The 19,909-nt window shown below is 49.9% G+C and overlaps 1 protein-coding gene across 2 annotated transcripts in view; it reads right to left on the bottom strand.

Moving 5' to 3' along the window:
• Pcsk6 (proprotein convertase subtilisin/kexin type 6) overlaps positions 1-18,644 on the bottom strand; it is a 198,346-nt gene extending 179,702 nt beyond the window's left edge. Inside the window, exon 1 of one of the 2 annotated variants that reach the window (NM_012999.2) lies at positions 18,371-18,644. In NM_012999.2, coding sequence (NP_037131.2) covers positions 18,371-18,616 — 246 coding nt within the window. In that variant the 5' untranslated portion in view covers positions 18,617-18,644. The remainder of the gene's footprint in view (positions 1-18,370) is intronic. The other variant, XM_039101796.2, reaches the window with a different exon arrangement.
• Positions 18,645-19,909: the final 1,265 nt, after the last annotated feature.

The following is a 19,909-nucleotide window of genomic DNA, read 5'->3' as shown; positions in this document are numbered from 1 at the left end:
TCAGCTTGCCTAACACAAGTGGCTGTTTACTTTGTATTAGAGCCTATCAATGCCTTTTGTCAGTGGTCAAAACCCCCTCATTGTGTATGCAGAACAGGAGCCACTCTATTGGCTACTGGGGGAAAAATAGCCGCCAATAGCTATTTGCATATTTTATATTTAATACACTTTACTTTGCAAACGACTCTTAGAACACATTAAGTAGTTAATTGGCTTTATTTCCTTTTCAACATTTTATTTGTCTCTATAATGTAATTAGTGTAAACTCTGTATTTGTTTTCCCCTTGGGTCAGCCTACCACTTTCTCCTTTTCATTATGAAATATTTTATGCTTCCTTCCAAGTTCTCTCCTCACCGAGTCCTGATTTTAATTCGCTTTCCTGGTACAAAGTGCTCTAAAAGATGATTTTATTTCAGGGGGAAAAATAATGCCTCATCTTGCCTTCGGTGCGGAGTCTCTTCCCATTTTACCGCATTCCCTAGTTTAGTTTAACGTCCCTTCATTTCTATTATGTGTTATGTGTTCCAACTTTTATATCCCTCCGGCGTTCGTTCTAATAGAATTAGGAGAATCTATAAATAAAAGCGGCTCCTTAGAATAATGCTTTCATTCTTCTCCTGTGTCCCCGCCCCCACTTCGGAATTTACCAGCAGACCCTCGCCGGCAGAGGCTCTGCCCAAGAGGACTAGAGTTGTCTTTGCTGCATCTGGTCTGGGGCGCCCCTGGGGAAACTGGCAGGGGTCCAAATTAGGACTCCCATTCAGGACTCGGGCTGCACCGAGGCGAGGCGCGGCGGCTGCGGCTGCTGCTGGTCCTGCCCCTTGATTTCAAAAGGCTGAGAAGTCTTCAGGAAGTCACTAAGTCAGATCCTGGAATTAGTGAAAACATGGCAGGGCGGGCGGAGAAGATAATTAGCAGAGAACGAGCCAAACTGACACTGCCAGGGGTGTCTGCGGCAGGCTTATCGCTCTCTGACAGCAAGTTCCTATAACTGTGCTACTGGGCTCATTTACATTTCCCGAGACTCTGCAAGTGAGGGCCTCCAGGAGCTACGCTTGGCTTGTCCCTTCGGGTGCCAAAGTGGCCTATACCCTACAGAAGTAAGTGTCCCAAAGTCAGATTCCACTGCTACTGCCTCAATGACATCACTGGCTCTATTAAATCCCTAGAAGGCTTCTAATCTTCCTCCGTAAACATAACTTCACAATTAGGACAGCACCGGCTTCCTCCTCAGGGGGCCCCATCCCACCACACCCTAACTATCTTTTTCTCCTAACATCTTATTATGAAAATTTGCAAACACAGAGCAAAGTTTTGAGAGATAACTGTGCAGCGAACGCCCCCGCCCCCACCACACCATTCTACCACTAAAGTCCCCTCAGGGTTCTCTCCTGAATCCACCCCACCATTAGCACACTTATCCTTGGCGTGCTCACTCTAAAGTAAACTGCCATTATCAGTACACTTCCCCCTTAAACACTTCCACATACACATCCTTATCAAGAGTTCAATATTTACTTAGGGCTTTTTCTTCTCACAGGCAAAATTCACCTGTGAGGAACTGAGCAAATGTGTGTGAGATTGACACATTCTATACCTGTGCTCTGAAAACTGCCAAGAGTTTACCCCCACCAAGACATCACCCGGGAGTATCTGGGCCTTCCCATCCCCCCAACCCTAAGGCAGAGTCCCTCCTCTCTGTTAGTTTTGCCTATTCTAGAGCTTTCTACAAAGGGAATCATCTAGTTGTGGTACAAGGCCTCTTTAATTCAGTGTGATGTTTGCGAGGTCTTTCCTATTATGCACACCCATTGTCCGCTTCTTTTTTTTTTTTTTTTTGGTTCTTTTTTTTTCGGAGCTGGGGACCGAACCCAGGGCCTTGCGCTTCCTAGGTGAGCGCTCTACCACTGAGCTAAATCCCCAGCCCCCCATTGTCCGCTTCTTTATACTTGTTCTACGTCCCATTTCTCTCTGTCTACTTGCCATGGATGGTGCCAGCAAATTCACATCTGGGATAAAAGTTAAATGGCCCAGGAAACCCGTAATCCTCTAGAGGAGGGGTAAAAAACAGTACCCCAACATGCTGAGAACCTAGCATTGCCAGAGGCAGATTGGTGACCCACTCTGACCAGCTTCCTGGGCTGTCTTCTCTCAGGTGGGAAAAGCACAGCACTACTCCCCTGGCCACTAGGAAGCCTGGTCATGTCCTTCATATTGCTGACATAGCCTCTGTTGCTATGAGAGGCTGATGCGGAAACTACACTGGGATCAAGGCTACCACACCTCCATGAAAGGGCTCAGGACAAAGACAGGGCATTTAAAATGGAATAGGTAGGTTTGGCAGAGGAGTGTACTCCTGTTAGCTCTGTCCATTGTGCCTAACGACCCATATGGCATCAGCTTCACGCCCACGATGCATGCAGCAACATGGCCCGGCCTCAAGACTCCCAACCTAATTCATGCAGCCTGACAGAGTGATTCAAATAAAACAAACAAGGCGGCTGGGGGTGGGAGGAAGGTTGGCAGCAGCAGGCAGACAGGCGGGGCTCCATAGCCTCTCGGTGGTGGGAGGGGTTGGGGGGGGAGTCTCCTAGCCACAGGAAATCTGCACAGAGTGCTCAGAGTTCAGGATGGCCCTTAAGGATGCTGTGAGACTGTCTGGCATGGAGAGAGGCCAGGGTCTGACACAGCCATTGGCACAGATGAAGTACAAAGGCACGTAAGTGACTAACTTCAGGAAACAGTTGCTGGAAAGTAAGACCGGCTTTGAGCCATTGGCTTTAGGATAGGATTTTCAACAGCCCTTCCCAGCTGAACTTCTGACACAAGAAGAAGCAGAAAACCCAGCCCGGGCTTCTTGAGAAGGAAGGGTCCATGCTCAGGACTTAAGAACAGCAGGGCACAACAACGGTGTGGTTTTGTGACCCCCCGCCCCCCTAGCTCCCCAGCAGAAGGGACACAGTGACTTCAGTGTGTCAGTATCTACTCTAAAAACTCACCTGGATTTGAAGTCGATTTCCCAGGGGACAGAATCGGTTTGGTTTTCTGAGGCTCCTGTCATGACCAGCTATCAAAAAGTAGAGAGCTACATCCCTAAGAAGTGGGGTGGGAGTAGGTGCTTAGAAAGTTACGACAGCATTGTGTACAAGGACACAAGCCTTTCTGGAAGGAGAGAGCAGTCATTCCCAAGCAGGCTGGTGGTGTGGCTGAATGTCAGGGAGCTTGCCTAGACTGTATGAGGTGAGGTCCTGGACTCCACCCACAGCACTGCCAAAGAAAAACAATGGTTTAAATGAGGGGCTGAGGGGGTCTTGAACTGGCCGAGTCACGGGACAGAACCTAGTTTAAGCCACTGAAATGAACCCAGATTTCTTGTTTGAGCTAATAGTATCACATTCCTACCAATGACACATTAGAGGCTGTAAAGAGAGTGTGTTAATGAGCTCTTGACAGCAAGACAGAAATAGTTTCTTTTCTATTCCAGAAAAACCGGGCTTTATCATGAGGAACATAAACTGAGGGTTTTGTTTAACTTTAAAAAAAAAATCAACAGCCTAAGATGGAGATGTGTATGAGACCAAAAACTGTTCTCAGACAGACACACCTAAATAAACTCCAACTGAGACACAGGCAGGGATCCAAGGACGTGGGGTCTGACAGGCAGGGAACCACAGGCTTCTTCTGTGACCCTCAGAGAGGACATGCATAAAGCTAAAACTGTCATAGGAGGGGGACTGCTGGGATGCACGGCCTGCCTGCCCCAGTTCATCTCTGTAGCTCAGAACCAGTGAGGCACCATGCCAGGCTTGGATGCACTGCACAACTTTACTGAATAAAAGCAGTAGCTAATAAATACCCCTGCTGTCTAAGGCCATCAGAGGTGCAGCAAAGTCTCCACAGATCTATCTATGGATCTATCTAGGTGCCTGTCTGTCTCTCTGTCTGTCTGTCTATCCATCTATCTATCTATCCATCCATCCATCCATCATCCATCTTCCTTCCTCCCTCTTTCTTTCCTTCCTTTCTTTCTAGTTGAGACAGGGTCTCACTGGGCAGTCCTGGCTAACTGGCCTGGATTTCACTGGGTGGACTAAGTTCATAGAGATCCATTTGCCTCTGACTCCTGAGTACTAGGATTAAAGTTACACACTCCATACCAGCTGTCAGAACTTTAAAAGTGTGTGTGTGTGTGTGTGTGTGTGTGTGTGTGTGTGTGTGTGTGTGTTGGGGATGAGTTCATGGAGGCCAAAATTGGGTGTCAGATCCCTTAGAGCTAAAATTACAGGTGTTTACAGGATGACTGGCTGGATGATTGGCTGGTGTACACAGGTACTGGGATCTGAACTCTGGTCCTCATAATTGCACAGTAAGTACAAATTATTTTATTTTATATGCATGAGTGTTTTGCCTGTATGTACGACTGTACATACCACTGTGTCCCTGGTGCCTGTGGAGGCTGAAAAAGGGTACTGGATTCCATGGCACTGGAGTTATAGATAATTGTGAGCTGTCACGTGGGTGCTAGGAATTGAACCCAATTCCTCTAGAAGAGTAGCCAGTGCTCTGAATTTCTGAGCCATCTCTCCAACCTCCACTAAACCCTTATCCCCCTCCAGAACTTTTCTCTCTCCAACCTTGCTCTAACCTAGCTGATCTTTCCCTCTTATCCCTCCTATAGCCCATTCCCCACCTACTCTGCTCTGTGCTAGTGATGAGCCCTCCAGACAGCATCATCTGGACACCAGGAGACACCACCAAGTGCGAAAGGCTCTATTAACGGCATGCCTAACCCAGCCACCCCTTGCCTCAGGACTCCCTACCCTCACCCACCACCACTCCCTCTGGTTACTCCCTAAGAGCCCTCCCCTGAGATTTCCTACTTTAAAATGGATTGTTCACAAATGAGACGCTGAGTAAGATTCGGCCCAAACACCACCCCCTGCCTATTCCTCTGTCCAAGAAAACCCCTGTGAGGCCCTCAGATTGGGTCATAAAGCCTCCTCTGAACCCCCAGGGAACAAGTTCCTGCTCCCTGCTGTTGCCCAAAGCAGCACCTGGAAGTTCCCCTTCAGTGGTTGAATTCCTGCTGGCTGTAGACAGGGTTCTAGACCAGTTCATCCAGGAAATAAACAAAGGGCAGGCCCAACCCCTTGCAAACAAACAACATTCCGGGTTCTGCTTCAAAACTCCACAGGGAAACAAACAAACCCACTGAACTAGGTTCAAAGAAATTGCTGCTGTGTTCAGTAAAAAAGCAAAACAAAACAAACAAACAGGGATGAATCCTTAAGATACAGATTATACCTACAAATTATTCAGACAAAACAGGGCAAAGAATGTAAGTAAGCAATTCAGAGAAGAATGGAATGACTTAAGTAGATATGGAAAGGGATATTTGACTTTAGCTGTAATTACAAAGAAAGCCAATGACCTTCACCTTGTACAGTAGAGTTGGTATGAAAAACAAGAAACCACCTTCACCCCAAATTGGTTAACAATGACCCCCTCACACTCTTCAGGAGAGTGTCAACCATTATGCACCTCCCTGGGGAACTATCTAATGCCCAACGGACTATAACACGGACACACACCATGACACATGCCCTCACTCTCTGGAGCCAGGCCACGTTGGTCCAAATCTTGGCTCTGACATTTACAAGCTGTGAAGCCATGGACCGACCTTCTCATGTGGAAGATGGGGACAATGGCACCCCCCTCCTACTATTTCTAAGAAGATCAGTGAAATCAGTACAAGGAAAAACAGGTAGAAAAACCACCTGAGGCATAGCCAGGACCCGATTGGTGTTTGACTCTCATTCACTGTTACATTTGTTCTTGCTATTCTGTACCCCATGAGAAATTCTCATGCATGCACTCAGAGAAGAATGAATCAGAAGGATCAGGGTAGCATGGAGGTAAGGCAAACAAACACCCACAGGTAAATAAGGCAACAAGGTACATATCACAGCCATAAAGATGACATAAAGCTACTTACACTACCAAGAAAGTGGGCAGCTCTATGTACGCACTTGCAGGGTGGTTAAGAAAGCTAGGTATTAAAAAACTGTTGAGCTGGATCCAAGTTTACTGTTGTGTATGTGCACACGTTCCTATTTGTCTTTTAAGGATACAGACAGAAACACAGACTGAGGGGTGAGCAGTGGTGATATCAGGAGGTAGGAACAATCGAGATGAGTTCTGCAAAGACATTTGTGATTTTTTTTTCCTCTTTATACAAATGCACTATTTGAACTCTGTGGTGGAAAAGTCACTATAGAAGACATAACTGAGGGTTTTTTTCAGTGTTGAGAATTGAACCCAGGGCCTAGTACATGGTAGGCAAGTGCTCTGCCATCGAGCTATCTCCGGTCCTGTGATTTTTCAAAATAAACCTTTATATTCATTTCTTTTTTTATATATATGGGTGTTTTTCCTGCACATATGGCTGTGGGCCACATGCATGCCTAGAGCCTGTAAAGAACAGAAGAGGGCACCAGACTTCCTGGAACTAGAGCTACAGATGGTCGTCACCGCCTCATGTGAGCTAGGGATCAAACCTGAGTCCTCCAGACCAGCCTCCCGTGCTTCTAACCCGAGTCACCTCTCTAGCTCCCAGCAATTTTTTAAAAATAATAAAAAACAAATTCTCACAATATCCTCAGAGATTAAATTAAACAAATATTTCTAAGCTCTACAAGGACAAGAAAGTAGGACAGCTCACACCTGTCATCAGAGGTGTGAGCAGGTCAATGGGGACAGGTAAGCCATGGCGCCACCTCCCCACAAGGTCCTGCCATTCCAAAGCAAGCACATCCCCCAACACGAAGAATCCCTTGACCTAAATGTCATGGAAATGCTACATATAGATTATCTGCCAGCTACACAATGGCGCACCAGACATTAAAAATTACAACAGAGAATAGTTATTAACTTAGAGGGATAGGTTTTTGAAACTACAGTCTATTCATATAAGTCATTTGTGCAATATGAGTATGTATGCACATATATTAGCACGAGTATGTGTGCACATGCACACACAGTTATAAAGATAACAAAAAGTGGGCGGGAAGCATTTGCTGTGTAAATTTGTAAATGTGGGGACATGAGTTTGGGTCCTCAGGTCCAACCTAAGGCTGGACACAGTGGCACTCAATATTAGCAGTCCTACAGAGAGGTGGGAGTTGGAGACAGGAGAATACTGAACGCTCGTGGACCAGCTCTTCCAGCATTCATAATGGAGAATGAGAGATCGGGTCCCAAACAAGGTGGAAGTTGAAAACTGACAGCTGAGGTTGTCCTCTGACCTCACATGTCCCATGGCATGCACATCCATATCCATACACATACCCACACGCAAAGATTAAAAAACAAAGAGAAGACAAAAGGACATGGTCCAAATATTAGCCATCATCATCTTGGGAGAGTGGAATTCTGAACGGCTACTATGTTCTCTGTCTTCAATCTTTTCCTGTATTTAAATGTTTATTTTATTGACTGCATTGGATTGCTGCAACAGATCAAGACCACAAGGCTTTGTAGGGTGAAGGTGGTGTCCCCGTGCCACCCTCATTGCAGCCCTGGGTCCCATAAGGCTTTTCTTCATCTCTTATTAGGTTCAACTTTCTGACTCTGATACCTAGTGTCACCTTGGTGGGAACACAGCGGGGTCCGCTAGGCTGAGGAGAGTATACAATAGGCTAGGGAAGGTATGCACTGCAGAGTATACACTCAGAAGAGGAGGTATACACCAGGCTGGGGGAGAGTATACAAGAAACCTTCCCTGCCCTTGAAATTCTTGGATCCAGTGTAAAAACTGCGGTTCCAGGGCTGGGGCGTGGCTCAGTGGTAGAGTGCTTGCCTAGCATGTGTAAGGCCCAGGGGTTTGATCCTAGGCAGTGCTGGTCTGCCTTCATTCCTGCATAGATAAGCCTTTGATGCAAGCTCTGGGCTAGAGGCCTGATAAGAAGGGAGGATCCTGAGTACAAGGCGCCCTCACTTAGCAGGGCCACAAAGGTATACCTTCCCAGGGCACCGCCCTTCCTCCCAAACCTTCCGGCCTGGACTGCAACCCTCTGCACTCAGCTGGTCGGAAACCTTGACTCAAGCCCCCGCTGGCTCGTAGATTTTCTCTGTACCTCTCCTAACAAGGCCAGGGTAAGGCCTACACATCAGGCTGGCAAGCTGTGAAGTTGGCACCCACTAATATGTGGTAATTTACTCAACATCTCTGGAGGTCAGTTAGATCATCTGTCTAGTGAAGTTAATGCCAGGAAGTCTAGGACCGGCTAGAAGCTAGACGGTGGAGACAGTCAAGGTGGGAGTGGCATCCACTGACTAAGTTGCCATACAATTAAAAGCAGTCACACCTGAGACGCAGTGCAGTCAGGACCCAGACTGTCACTTCTAAGCCTGACTTTCACTAAAATCTAGAGCTGAGGCTTGGGGCAAGCCAGACTCCTCCTATGCTATCCTTCCTGCTCTCTGTTCATTATTCCTTCCGCCTCCACTTCCTGGTCCTGCTGCATTCTTCCTGTTCTTTGTCCACTTAGGAGCAAAGGGGTCACCACTTTAAGACATGGACTCTGGACACTTCCAGATATATCGGCTCGGTCCTTTGGCCTTGATGTTTAAGTTCCTGCAGGTAATCCTGAAGTTGTGGAGCAAGACCCAGTGCTAGAGAACAAGCCACCCGCCAGCAAGGTACCAAGAGATGTCACCGGCTAGAAACCCTTACATGTCCTCGACAGTGATAAACCTGGAAGCCAATAGAAGCTGTGAAAATAAAAGTTTGCATTTGCACTCATTCACGCCCAGTGAGCAGAAGAATCAAGAAAACACTGATCCTATGTCAAAATTTTTTATTTGAAAAAGTAATTAAAAATTATTTTTAACTCAATTGATTAATTAAATTAAATTTAAAAAAATGTAAAGGTATCATCTTAACTGAGCCTTCTATGTGCCAGGAAGCAGGCTAGGTCCTGAGGAGGCACAGGTGTGATCAAGATACCACTTCACCATGCTGCTGTCCAGGAGAAGATGGAGCTCTGGGTGGACAGTGCTCAACCCTGCTAGCCGTAGGCAGGGTGATGCGGTTCTCTGGGTAGATCACAGGGAGATGGGTTGTGAGCAGTAACAAACTGCAGAGGTAAGGAAGGAGAACGGGTAAGGTTTCCAGGACATCAAAGTTCTGGGACTGCCGGAGCAAAGGTCTAGGCTTGAGGATGCGCAGGAAGCAGACGGGCCCTCCCTGGGGCTGTGTGCTATGCTGCATGGGAGCCTCTGAAGCTTTGAAAGTGGGCAAGGGAGAATGTGAGGCTCGTGGCACTAAGGAACCTTCTGGTTGGTGGTGGAGGTCAAGGCTGAGAGGGGAGTCAGGGAAGGCAACCAGGGGGATACTGGATGCTAGCAGAGCTTAAGCATGGAGCTGGTCTGTCTGGGCTGTGGCTGCTGGCTTGTGGGTAGGTAAGGCATGAGAGGCAACTAAAGGCAGGCTGGCAGGGATTGTACCTAGTGGCTGCCAATACCAGGGAAGAGAAAAATCTAAGGAGATACCCTGGCTTCTGTCCTGAAGGGCAGGAAAAGAGACATGGTAGACAAAGGGGCAGACTTGGGATGTAGGGAATCCCAGGGAGCTCTGGAGTGGGCCCTGAATTATACACACACACACACACACACACACACACACACACACACACACACACACACAGACTGCTGGTAACCTGTGCCTCATCACGATGACTGGAATCCAAAGGGAGAAAGTTTGGAAATCCGGGTTCCTTCAGAAACACAGGGGACTTGTTTATCCTGTGGCAGGAGTGGCCTGGCTGGCCATTGAGAAGTTGGCCCCAGTCAACAAGGGCTCTATGACTACTGCTGCTGATGGCCGGTGGCAGAGATTCAAGAGTCCCCATGAGGGTCCAAGGCTGACAGTGATGGTCCCTTCCTGGCCCAGTTCAGAAGGGGACATGTGTAGCACACCACTGCAGGGCAGCAAATCTGGCCAGACCCCAGGGCACTGCAGGGCCCTGCGGGGTGCGGCTTGTTTGTGCCCAAGCGGCCAAAGGGGAGACAATGAGACTATTTCTTCCCCTCTGCGGTGCCACCATCTCGACACTGAGGGCATTGATGGACTGGTTACTATGGGAACCCGAAGCGGCTGATCCCATCCCACGGAGTGAGAGGCTCCCAACAGCTGATGGCTATTCATCCCGGTTCCCTGCAGGACCAGACAGAGGCCTTGCACCCATCACTCTCTTCAGAATCCTCGAAGCAGAGGCACTAGGACACCAGGAAAATGCAGGATTCTGTGGAATGATGAGATGGGAGGCAGGCATGGCAGGACCTCAGGCACTGCCAGGGCACATGGGGGCTCTCAGTTCAGAGTGGGAACTGACCTGACCCAGAAGCAATGGGCAGGCAGTGTCACAGGAGGGTGTCCTCATACATATGCACACAATGGGCTTAGTGAGTTTGAAAAACAAGGGATTAAAATTTAAAAAGCAGTGAGAAAGATGTTCAATAGCATAAGGGCTGGGGCCTGACCTCCTCCAGCCTAGAAGGCTCACAACCTGTACAGAAACGCCTTAAATGAGCACACATCCATGCTCTACCCTGGTGAAGCTTCTCCGTCACAGACTCCGAGGTGACCTCGGAGGAAGAACAGCCAGGGGACCAACTCCAGACTTACCAGGAAGTCCGGAGTCTAAGTGGCAGACAAGCCAGCAAGCCATAAATACCAGAGACGATGACAGTACTACTGAGGAGTCCAGAAGACAGACATGTTCTCCAGGCAGGGGAACTCAGGGGAGGGCTGCTGACAGTGGAGCAGAGCTGGGAAAGATGAGGGCTAAGCAGGAGGGTGAGGTCCACTCTAGGCTGACCAGGGTAACATAAGGAAGCCCAAGGGGAAGCATGAGAAGGAAGGAAAGGGTTTGGAGGTACACAGCTGGAACTGGGGCAGAGGCATTGCAGTAACCTGGTGGGCGGGCTAGGGGGGGCTGACCTGTGCTGCACAGCGGCCTGAGGAGCAGGGGACCTCAGAGCCAGTCAGTGGGTGATGAGAGGGGCTGGTGAGAGAACTGGTGTGAGCCACTGGAGTCAGAAATAGCTCCCAGGCCTTTAGTTCAGGCACTGGAGTGGACAGTCCCTGTATGAGACCGGGAACACAAGAGGGTAAGTTTTATAGCTATGTGTGTCCACGTGATAAGCCCCACTGTCATAGAGAGAACAGCATGCCACGAAGCACAGTGCGTATGTGGTACGGGAGTGCCAGGTGGAAGGGAGGGGAAACGCTGACTGTGGCTTCATTAGTCAGTCAATTGTTTATTTCATCAGGACCCGGAAGAGGGTGACTTGCCCTTGATGGAAAAGCAGGGACAGGGTCACCTGCCAAAGGTGATGAAAGTAGAAAGTCAGCCACTGAGTATGGGTTTGGGTCCTGGTCAATCAAGGGTTTGTCAGACTCTAATTGGACCAAATACCTCATGGCCAGTGGTGACATCTCCCTACAGAGCTGGCGTTAGGTTCCCTGAGCAAGGGCACACACGTGAGAAACATCAGTCAGTGTGAAGACAAGCCAGGGCTTCTTGTTACCCAAGGTCACAGCACAGCCTTGACAGTGAGGAGGAAGACAGCCACTGGGAACAGGCGCATAGGAGCTCTGTGTACAGGTCCTGGGAGGGCCTGGGCTAAGCTGAGGAGGGCTCAAAAATTAGTATAAACAAAAAGGTCTGCACAGAGGCTCCAAGACCCAAACAAATGTGGGATGTTCCCAGAACAGCAGGGGATTGGGAGACACAGGAAAGCAGTATCTGACCAGCCGCTGTGTGGCCCACTATGGCCACCCAAAATGCAAGGCACACTGAGGTCTCAGCGTCTGCGGGCTCCCTCACCCTGAGTCAACTGCTGTGTTTCTGATGTGCTCCTGGACGTCTACCCGGGAAACCCTTGAACAGTTCCAGTGGGCTGGTTGCTGGCTAGCTGTTCAGGTCCCCATTCCATGTCTGCCATGCGGGGCCTTCCTGTTCCACACACTCAAGGCAGATCAGCTCTGGTCCCTGCGTTCCACCTCAGTCCCAGCGAGTCACAAGGGCAAGCAAAAAAGGTCAACCAAAGCCCTGTCCACCTTGACCACTGAGTACAGATAGATGCCACGGAGACAGCTCGACCCAAGCCTCAAATGCCAATCTTGTCTGGGTCCCCCCGTGTACATCCAGGACCTCTACCGGGCCAGCTGTACCTAACAGCGAGACAGCCTCTGACCAAAAAGTAGTCCTTAAGAACTAAGTCACAGAGGATTGGCCCTTTGCGTTTCACCTTGTCCCATGCAGCCCCCAGAGCTTCAGGCTCAGGCTCGCTCTTCTAATACCTGGTTAAGACCTCAGCTGGTTCTTCCTTGTGAGAACAAGCCATCCACCGTGCGACAGTTTTCCTCTGCTGACAAACGGAGTTCACGGGCTTACCTGAAATTCTAGGCCAGGATGGCCTGCTTGCCAGCTATTTTAAGGACAACTATTCAGGGCAAGTTCAAAATCATTTAAGGCTCTTAGATCTTTTAGGGCCCTGGCAGTCAGCCCGCTCTTTTATGTCCAAACTTAGAACTAACAAATTAGCTCAATACCCCAGGCAAAGCAAAAACACAAGGGAAGTATGGTTGGTGTCAGAGTGCCATCCTCCAGATAAACATCACCTCCTTGCCGCGGCAGCTTGGAGTGAGCGCAGGACTGTGTTTCATGCCCAGACCATAAACAACTTGTCCTGTCTAGGAATAATCAGTATCAAAGGTAACCGTGTACCCAGGCTGGAACGAGGGACCTTCCGCCAAGAGAGAGAATGAAGAAAAGAATGTGGTAGCGGGGACTGGCGATGGCCGAGAGTCAGAGTGCTCGGTGCTGCTCTGGACAAACAGCCTGTGATCTATGGCCAGACCTTCTGTTCACCAAGTCACTATTTCCCTGACAAGGGCATGGCCCCTTCTGGGAGGTTTTAAAGCAGGGTGCTTCTTAACCCTGGCCCAAAGTCACCTTGGGTGCCCATGGATGTGTTCTGTGAACACTGTGGCAAGTGTTCCCTCCCCTTAGACGTTTTTTATGTGTAGATGTATATGTGGACACAGATGCATGTATGCATGCCTGCTACAGGCACACATGCAGAATCCTATGCAATGTGATGTATTCTGACTAGGAGAAAAATGTGACATGCCTGAATATAAGACAAGCATGAGCTGGATAGGTTTCTTTTAGTACAGTGGTTATTCATCACCCACAGAAGGTTCTAGAATCCCCACAGATACCACAAACAAGGATGCTCACCTCCCTATACCAATAATAGATAGGGTGTTCGTAAAGAACATCCCCCCTCACACTTTAGATCATCAGTAGATTACCATGACACCTAATCCCATGTGGGCCCGAGCACAGAGTTGTTCCACATTGCTTAGGGAAGAACAAAGATACCAGAGGTGATTTTATATATCTGTGTACCTTGAGAATTGCTAAAGGCGTCTGGAGAGATCCCTCCACAATTAGGAGTTCTGCTTGCTTTTTCAGAGGACAGGGTTCAGGTCCCAGCACCCACAAGGTGGCTCAAACACCTGTAACTCCAGTTCCAGGGGATCAGACTTTCTCTTTCTGACCTCCGTGGGCACCATGCACACATGTGTTACACACGCAGGAAAAACACTCACAGACATAAAGTAAAACAAATAAATCTTTAGAAACTAAGGACGCTGTTAAGTCTTCCCTTCCTAGGAGCTACGACAAACTAAAATTTGGAGGAGATCCTTGTAACCTAGGCTGCTAAACTTTTGCTGTAGTGTGCTCACCCATCGGTAATATGGTATGCTTTGTTTTTGAAAGCTCACAAGAATACTGTGCCTCTGAAACTGCCTTTGTAAACTCAGTGCTTATTGAACTACGCACATACAAATCTTCTTCACATCTGTAGCCACTGTCTGGTGTTCCATGGTGTGAGTCTTCTGGTTCACCTTTTCACTCTTCCTCTGGTGGACGTCTAGGCTGCTTTTCCCTTCGTTTATGAACTAAGTCTCAGTGAGCATTCTCCTCTTGGCCTCCTAGCCTTGCCATACAAGTAGCTGGTACAGCATGTCTCACCATAGCACCAAGATGCTCTCTAAAGTAGGTGCCAATTTCAACCAGTAATGACAAGAGGTCTCCGGGCTCCACATCCCTGCCAACACTTGACACTGACACTGCCCGGGGTTTGCCAATCAGATAGGTGTGAAATGGTGTCCCGCTGTCGCCTTAGGACAGCTCCCAGCCAGGCTAAGCATCCTCTCTTTATTGGCCATCCAGTGTCCTCTGCTCACACTTGTCTCTGCTTCTCTACTGAGCATTTATCTGTTTCCTCATTAATTTGTTTAATTTTTTATTATCTTCCCTAACTACTTCTCCGAGTTTACTGCCTTCTTAATATTCTTTGAGGACTGTCCTTTGCACAGAATTTCTATCTTCATAATCTCTTCTTTTTGCACCAGTTTGTTACTTAGGAGCCCTACTAGTTACTAAAAATTTTAATTTCAAAAATAAAGAGTCAGACTAAGAGGAACCTTGGACTACCAGAATGAGGAGTAAAACCTATGGGCAGATATGGCGTGGCGTGAGAGCCGGATTGCTGGAGTGGAGGCTGGAGGCTGCCTCTTTAGCTGTCTAGACCAAGAACGTTAAAATAGTTACCGCTGTCCCACTTTTAAATCCCAAACTCCAATCTGTTTGGTTTAAGACATCCCCTCCTTTCCTGGCGCCTTAAGGGCAGGCCATTACGCTTTTCTAAGGGTCTTACATGCACTCGGATCTTGAATCCTGTCTAGAATTTAACGTATGTACAGTGTGGACTAAGAGTCTGATTGTTTCTCCATGTGGACAGTCAGGTCTTCCAGAACCACTTATTAACTAAATGGTCCATCTTTCCTCATCCATCTGTAGCTCTTTCAGTTGGCACGCACTGGCTCCCACGTACCCTAGGCTTTGAGTCCATTCCACGGATGGGTGGAACCATCCCTGGGCCACTGCCAGCCTGCTGGGATCCCAACACCCCTCTTTGCTCTCCTTTCCCAGACTTGTCTGAGGGATTCTTGGACCTCGCTAAATCATATGAACTCTATAGCTCTTTTGTGGAGTCCACACATAGTTCAATCCCATGGGGACTTACAAGATTACAGTGGATTAATGGATTCATGGGGGGGGGGGGAGAATAGTTTTTCAGGGACTGTGGTCCAGGGGTTGAACACCAGCCTAGCACCATTTGTTCCTCGGATCCCCCAAATGAAAACACTTTACCATTTTTCCATCCATTCTCCTCCGTAAATAATTCATCCCTATGTACCGTACAGCTTGATGCTGAAATGAACCACAGTCACTCTTGTCTTCTGTCTGCTGAGGTACACACAGGTGGTGCCCGCTCAACTCTCTTTTGAGTTCTCAGGACTAATCTCTAGGTTTTCTTCCTTAACCATATAGTTATACCAAGTTCCAATGACAGCAGTTGACCCTTCCTAATCTTTACTTTTTAAAAACTATTATTTCATTTACTTACTTCATGTTTGTTCAGATGTGCACACAAAAGTGTATGCCACAGCATACACATGGGAATCAGAGGACAACTTTGGGAGTTGGTCCTCTCCTTGCACCAAATGGGTCCCATGAATTGAGTTCAGGTCACGGGACTCGGCAGCAACCCCTTTACTGCCTGAGCCATCTCACTGGCCCATGATTTTTACTTCTTGCTTAAAAAAAAAAAAAAAAACAAAAAAAACCAAACTTGTTGCATTATCTGGAATGACGCCTAGGAGCGGGAAATGGCAGCTAGCCTGTCTCTATTAGATGTGTATTTGTTAACGGAAAAGGACAGGACCTGTGTCAGACTGAAAGAGATCCATAACCTGGAAAAGGTCAATAATTGCTGCCCTGAGTTAACCTGCGTGTGGATCGTGATAAATGAATCAAATCGGGTTATCAGCTGTATAAAAATAAAACAGCCAAGCTAGAACGTCAGAGCACAGCCAGAAGGACGGACAAGAGAACCAAGGCTGTGTGACTCAGGCAGGTACAGAGCGGAGCTCTAATTGCCCATTAAGAGTTTAGAAGAGTCACACAGAGGCGGCCTCAGAGAAGGCAGCAAGAGACAGAGCAGTTATCATAATGGCAGGGGTGACACATGGTTGCCCTGTGAACACAAACAACTCCCTCCCTTGACCCCCACCCCACCCCATTTACTCATCCACAAAGCAAAAAAAAAAAAAAAAAAAAAAAAAAAAAAGTTAAAAACATGTACATCTTATTTAGAGTCACAAATTCTCCTGCTTGGAAATGGCGGTAAGATTTTTAAAGAGTTCCTCCTGAGTAGGTACAGGTTGGAAAGCTCCGGGCCTTTTCCACATTAGCGAGCACTTCGAGGCGGGGAAAGAGAAGCTGGTTTGGGATTAAAGAGTAATAAGGCTTTCCTTGGAGACAGCTCCAACCCCCAAACCAGTCATCTCTCAGCTCCGAAACGTCCCCGGCTATGCCCGCCAGAACATGGCCTACAAGCTAAGTGACAAGCTAAGTCCGCTTGTACTGTTCAGAGAGACCTCTGGGGCCACCCAAGAACATCACAACATTCCTAAAAAAAAAAAAACCCTTCTCACCCCACAGGCAAAATCGGGAGCACAGACCTTGCTCAGTGAGATGCAGCAGATTCAAAGGCTAGCGTGTTCAGGAGGTGGGCAAGGTTATCCCTGCAGGCAAAAATGTCAAAGGGACAGCTAACTATGCCTCTCCACCTTGCACTGTGGAGCACAGAGTCCTTCTTCACCTCCTCTCTCCTCATCTAATTACAGGGCCCCGGATCCCAGGCCCTTTGTAATTTAGCATTCAGTTTAAGAATTAGTTGAGACAAATTGCTGGACCGCCTGGACAGAGCAAGGAAGAGTGGTAGGAGCCGGGATTCCTAATCAAACAGGAGAGCTCTCTTCAGCACACACAGTCAGCCCTGGAGATTTGAGGGCTACGAGGAGCAACGAAGCCAGGGCCACCAAAAGGCAAGATCTTAGCTCTTTGGATGTTTGAAGACACAGGAGTGGATTCTTTCCTTTTGGATAAACTCTGACCTGGAACTTCATTTCACAGAGCAGAAGTCCCCCTTCCAGAAGGCCTTCTACCTCACATTAAGCTCAGAAGAAATGTCATTCTGATCATGGCCAAGCACAAGTGATGTGGCTGGCTTCCGTCGCGGATAATGATGAAACTAAGTTCAACACCGCCTGCTACAGCAGTTTAAGTTATAAGGCCACACTCTCCTTCATTGCACTTGATTCTCCAGAGCGTGTAGTTTGTAGATCTGTTAAGGTGTGGAGGGCTTTCCTGGTGGGACTGCACATTTGAGTCTGTGAAGCCCCTCCACCAGCCATAAACTCGAATCAACCCGACCAATTGCCCCTCGGCAGGGCTGAAATAGGGAGGGGAAAACCTGTGTTGGCAGTCCTTGTGAGCTGCGCGGACTTACTGCTCTATCTTGGCTCCTCTTATAAATGACAGCCAGCTTACACCACGAGGGGTGAGAGAAAGGGCATTCCACGACTAGCGCCTTGCTTCTGAACACTACCGGGGTGATCTCAACCTCAGGCAGTACAAAGTCACTACCCCTAGGGATGAGCTAGTCAAGAAGTGACATGTCCAAGGTCATACAGCTAGTGGGCAGACAGCTGCCTTTCCAGCTGCGTCCAGAGCCCAAAGCAAAGCAATTGGTGTTTTTACCTAGAGGTTTTAAGTGCAGAGTCCGGACTACAACCAACACGCAGCTTCTGGGTCCTGCTTGCTCCCTGACCCAAACCTAACCTCTGGGCACAGGCACCGCCAGTCCCTGAATTGCCGGGTCACAAGTCGCCCATCCGGCATCTGACTGCCTTGACGCGCACACCAGAGCCCAGAGCCCCTGGCGACCGTCGGGGGCTGAGTGGCCCGAGGGAAGCAGCTATGACTCGGAGGCTACGGGGAATTAGGTGGACTCTGAGGATGGCGCGGGTGGGCACAGTGCAGCGACCCCTTAGGCGTCCACTTGAACGCGGCTGGGCAGGTGTAGGCGCCGGACCCGGGCATCCGAGGCCACACTTCCGAGTGTGAAAGCTCGGCGACGCCTCCTGGGGACCCACGGCCTCAGGCCATCCCGCGTGACCGTCCACACAGGCCAACACGTCCTCCCCGCCCAGTGTCCCACAGCACTCGAGCGTGTCCCCGCAGGGACCCCCGCCGTCCCCAGTGGTGCGGGCCGCCTTCCCACGCGGCGCCGCTGGCCGCGGGCTTGGCAAGGCGCCCCCTCGCGCGTGGCCGCCGGCGGCCGGGAAAGTTTGGGGCGCGCGGGGCCGGCCGTACTCACCTGGCCCAAGTTGAGGTAGCCGTGAGCCGCAGCCACGCGGTCCGCCGCGCCGGGGCCGCCCAGCACTTGCACTGCCCAGTGGTTGGTGTAGACGGGGCGCGGCGGCGGCAGCGCGGAGCAGACGGCGGGCAGAGCGAGCAGAAGCAGCCAACGCCAGGGGCGCGGCGCCAGCGGCGAGAGCCCGTGCCGGCCGGCGGCCCGGGGCGGCGGCCGGGGCCCGGGCGCTGGCGGCGCGCGCGGAGGCATGGCAGCGGCAGGCTCGCGCGGCGCCCGAGCGGCGAGTGCGCCGGGGGGTGGGGAGCCGCCTTTTAAAGCCGCTCCGCGCCGGGGAAGCGCCGCCGCCGCGGGCGGGAGCCGGGGAGGAGGAGGCCGCCGCGGCGCGTTCCCGCCCGCGCGGCCCGGTGGCGCCCCTGGGCCCGCGCTCGTGCGGCAGTCTCCCGGCCCGCCAGCAGCCGGGGGCCGGCGCAGGGGAGGCTCGAGACTTCGGGTCTCTCGGGACGCGGCACTGCCTAGAGTAGCAGCCTCCGCTCCGCGCGTTCTGCTAGAAGCCGGGAAGGCTCTGGGCATCCCACGTGAGTTCCCCATATCCCGGAGGAGTTGACTTAGAACGGCACCTTTCTACCGGTTGCGCCCCTGGAGGCTGAACTCACCTGCTGGGGTCCCCAAGGCTAGACAGACTTGCTCAACTTAGCTATAGTGGTGAGCGTGCAAATGTGCAGGATCTTCTGGGGGAAACGATGCCAAGAAAACACCGTGGTGTACCAGGACCTGGCCTGACCTCAAGACCACATTGAATGGGCAAAGGGCATGTGGCGAACTTAGCTGGAGTCCACGAGAGTATTGGGAACACAGCGTCCATACAGGGCTGATGCTTAGCTAGGACGGCTGTGCAGGTGAACTCCTTAACTGACCACTTAGCATCTGTGTGATCTGGGGCACCTTTCTGTTCTTGCTGGGCCTGTAAGATGGGGATAACAATAGCATCCATCTATCCATCGGGCTGTTTTTAGGATGTAAGCTCTTCCCTTGCAATCAGCTGACAGTAATGTTTGTTTTGATGAGCCCTGGACCTGCCACGTGCTTGGTATTCAGTAGATTGTGTTCACCCTTAAAAGTACCCACTGAGCTAGGACCAGTCAGTGCAAATGTGAGCTGACTCATCCTTACCCTCCCTCCCATAACAGCCTGGAGAAACTGGGGACACGTCCACGCTGTGACGAGAGGCTGGGATAGATGCAAGCCTCAGAGGACCCATTGGTCCCAACTGGCTCCGCACAGAAAGCAAACCTTCAGCCTGATTAATACAGGAGGGGAACCGGGAAACAAAATAGGGCAAAATAGGACAGAGAGGGCCTTGAGTCAGGAAGGAAGTCACTTCACCAAAGCTCAAGTTCCAAGAGCACCTGGTTCCCAGACTGGTGCTGTGGGGAATTCCTTTGCCTGAGTCTATAGCCAGGCAGATCAAACAGACAGGCCAGGGAATACAGGAGAGAGAGGGCAGGATCTGCAGAGACCCACCTGAAGTCCTTTCCAACATCT

Source organism: Rattus norvegicus, chromosome 1, assembly GCF_036323735.1.
Source record: "Rattus norvegicus strain BN/NHsdMcwi chromosome 1, GRCr8, whole genome shotgun sequence".
NCBI classification, from domain to species: Eukaryota; Metazoa; Chordata; class Mammalia; order Rodentia; family Muridae; genus Rattus; species Rattus norvegicus.
This window is presented reverse-complemented; position numbering and strand designations above follow the sequence as displayed.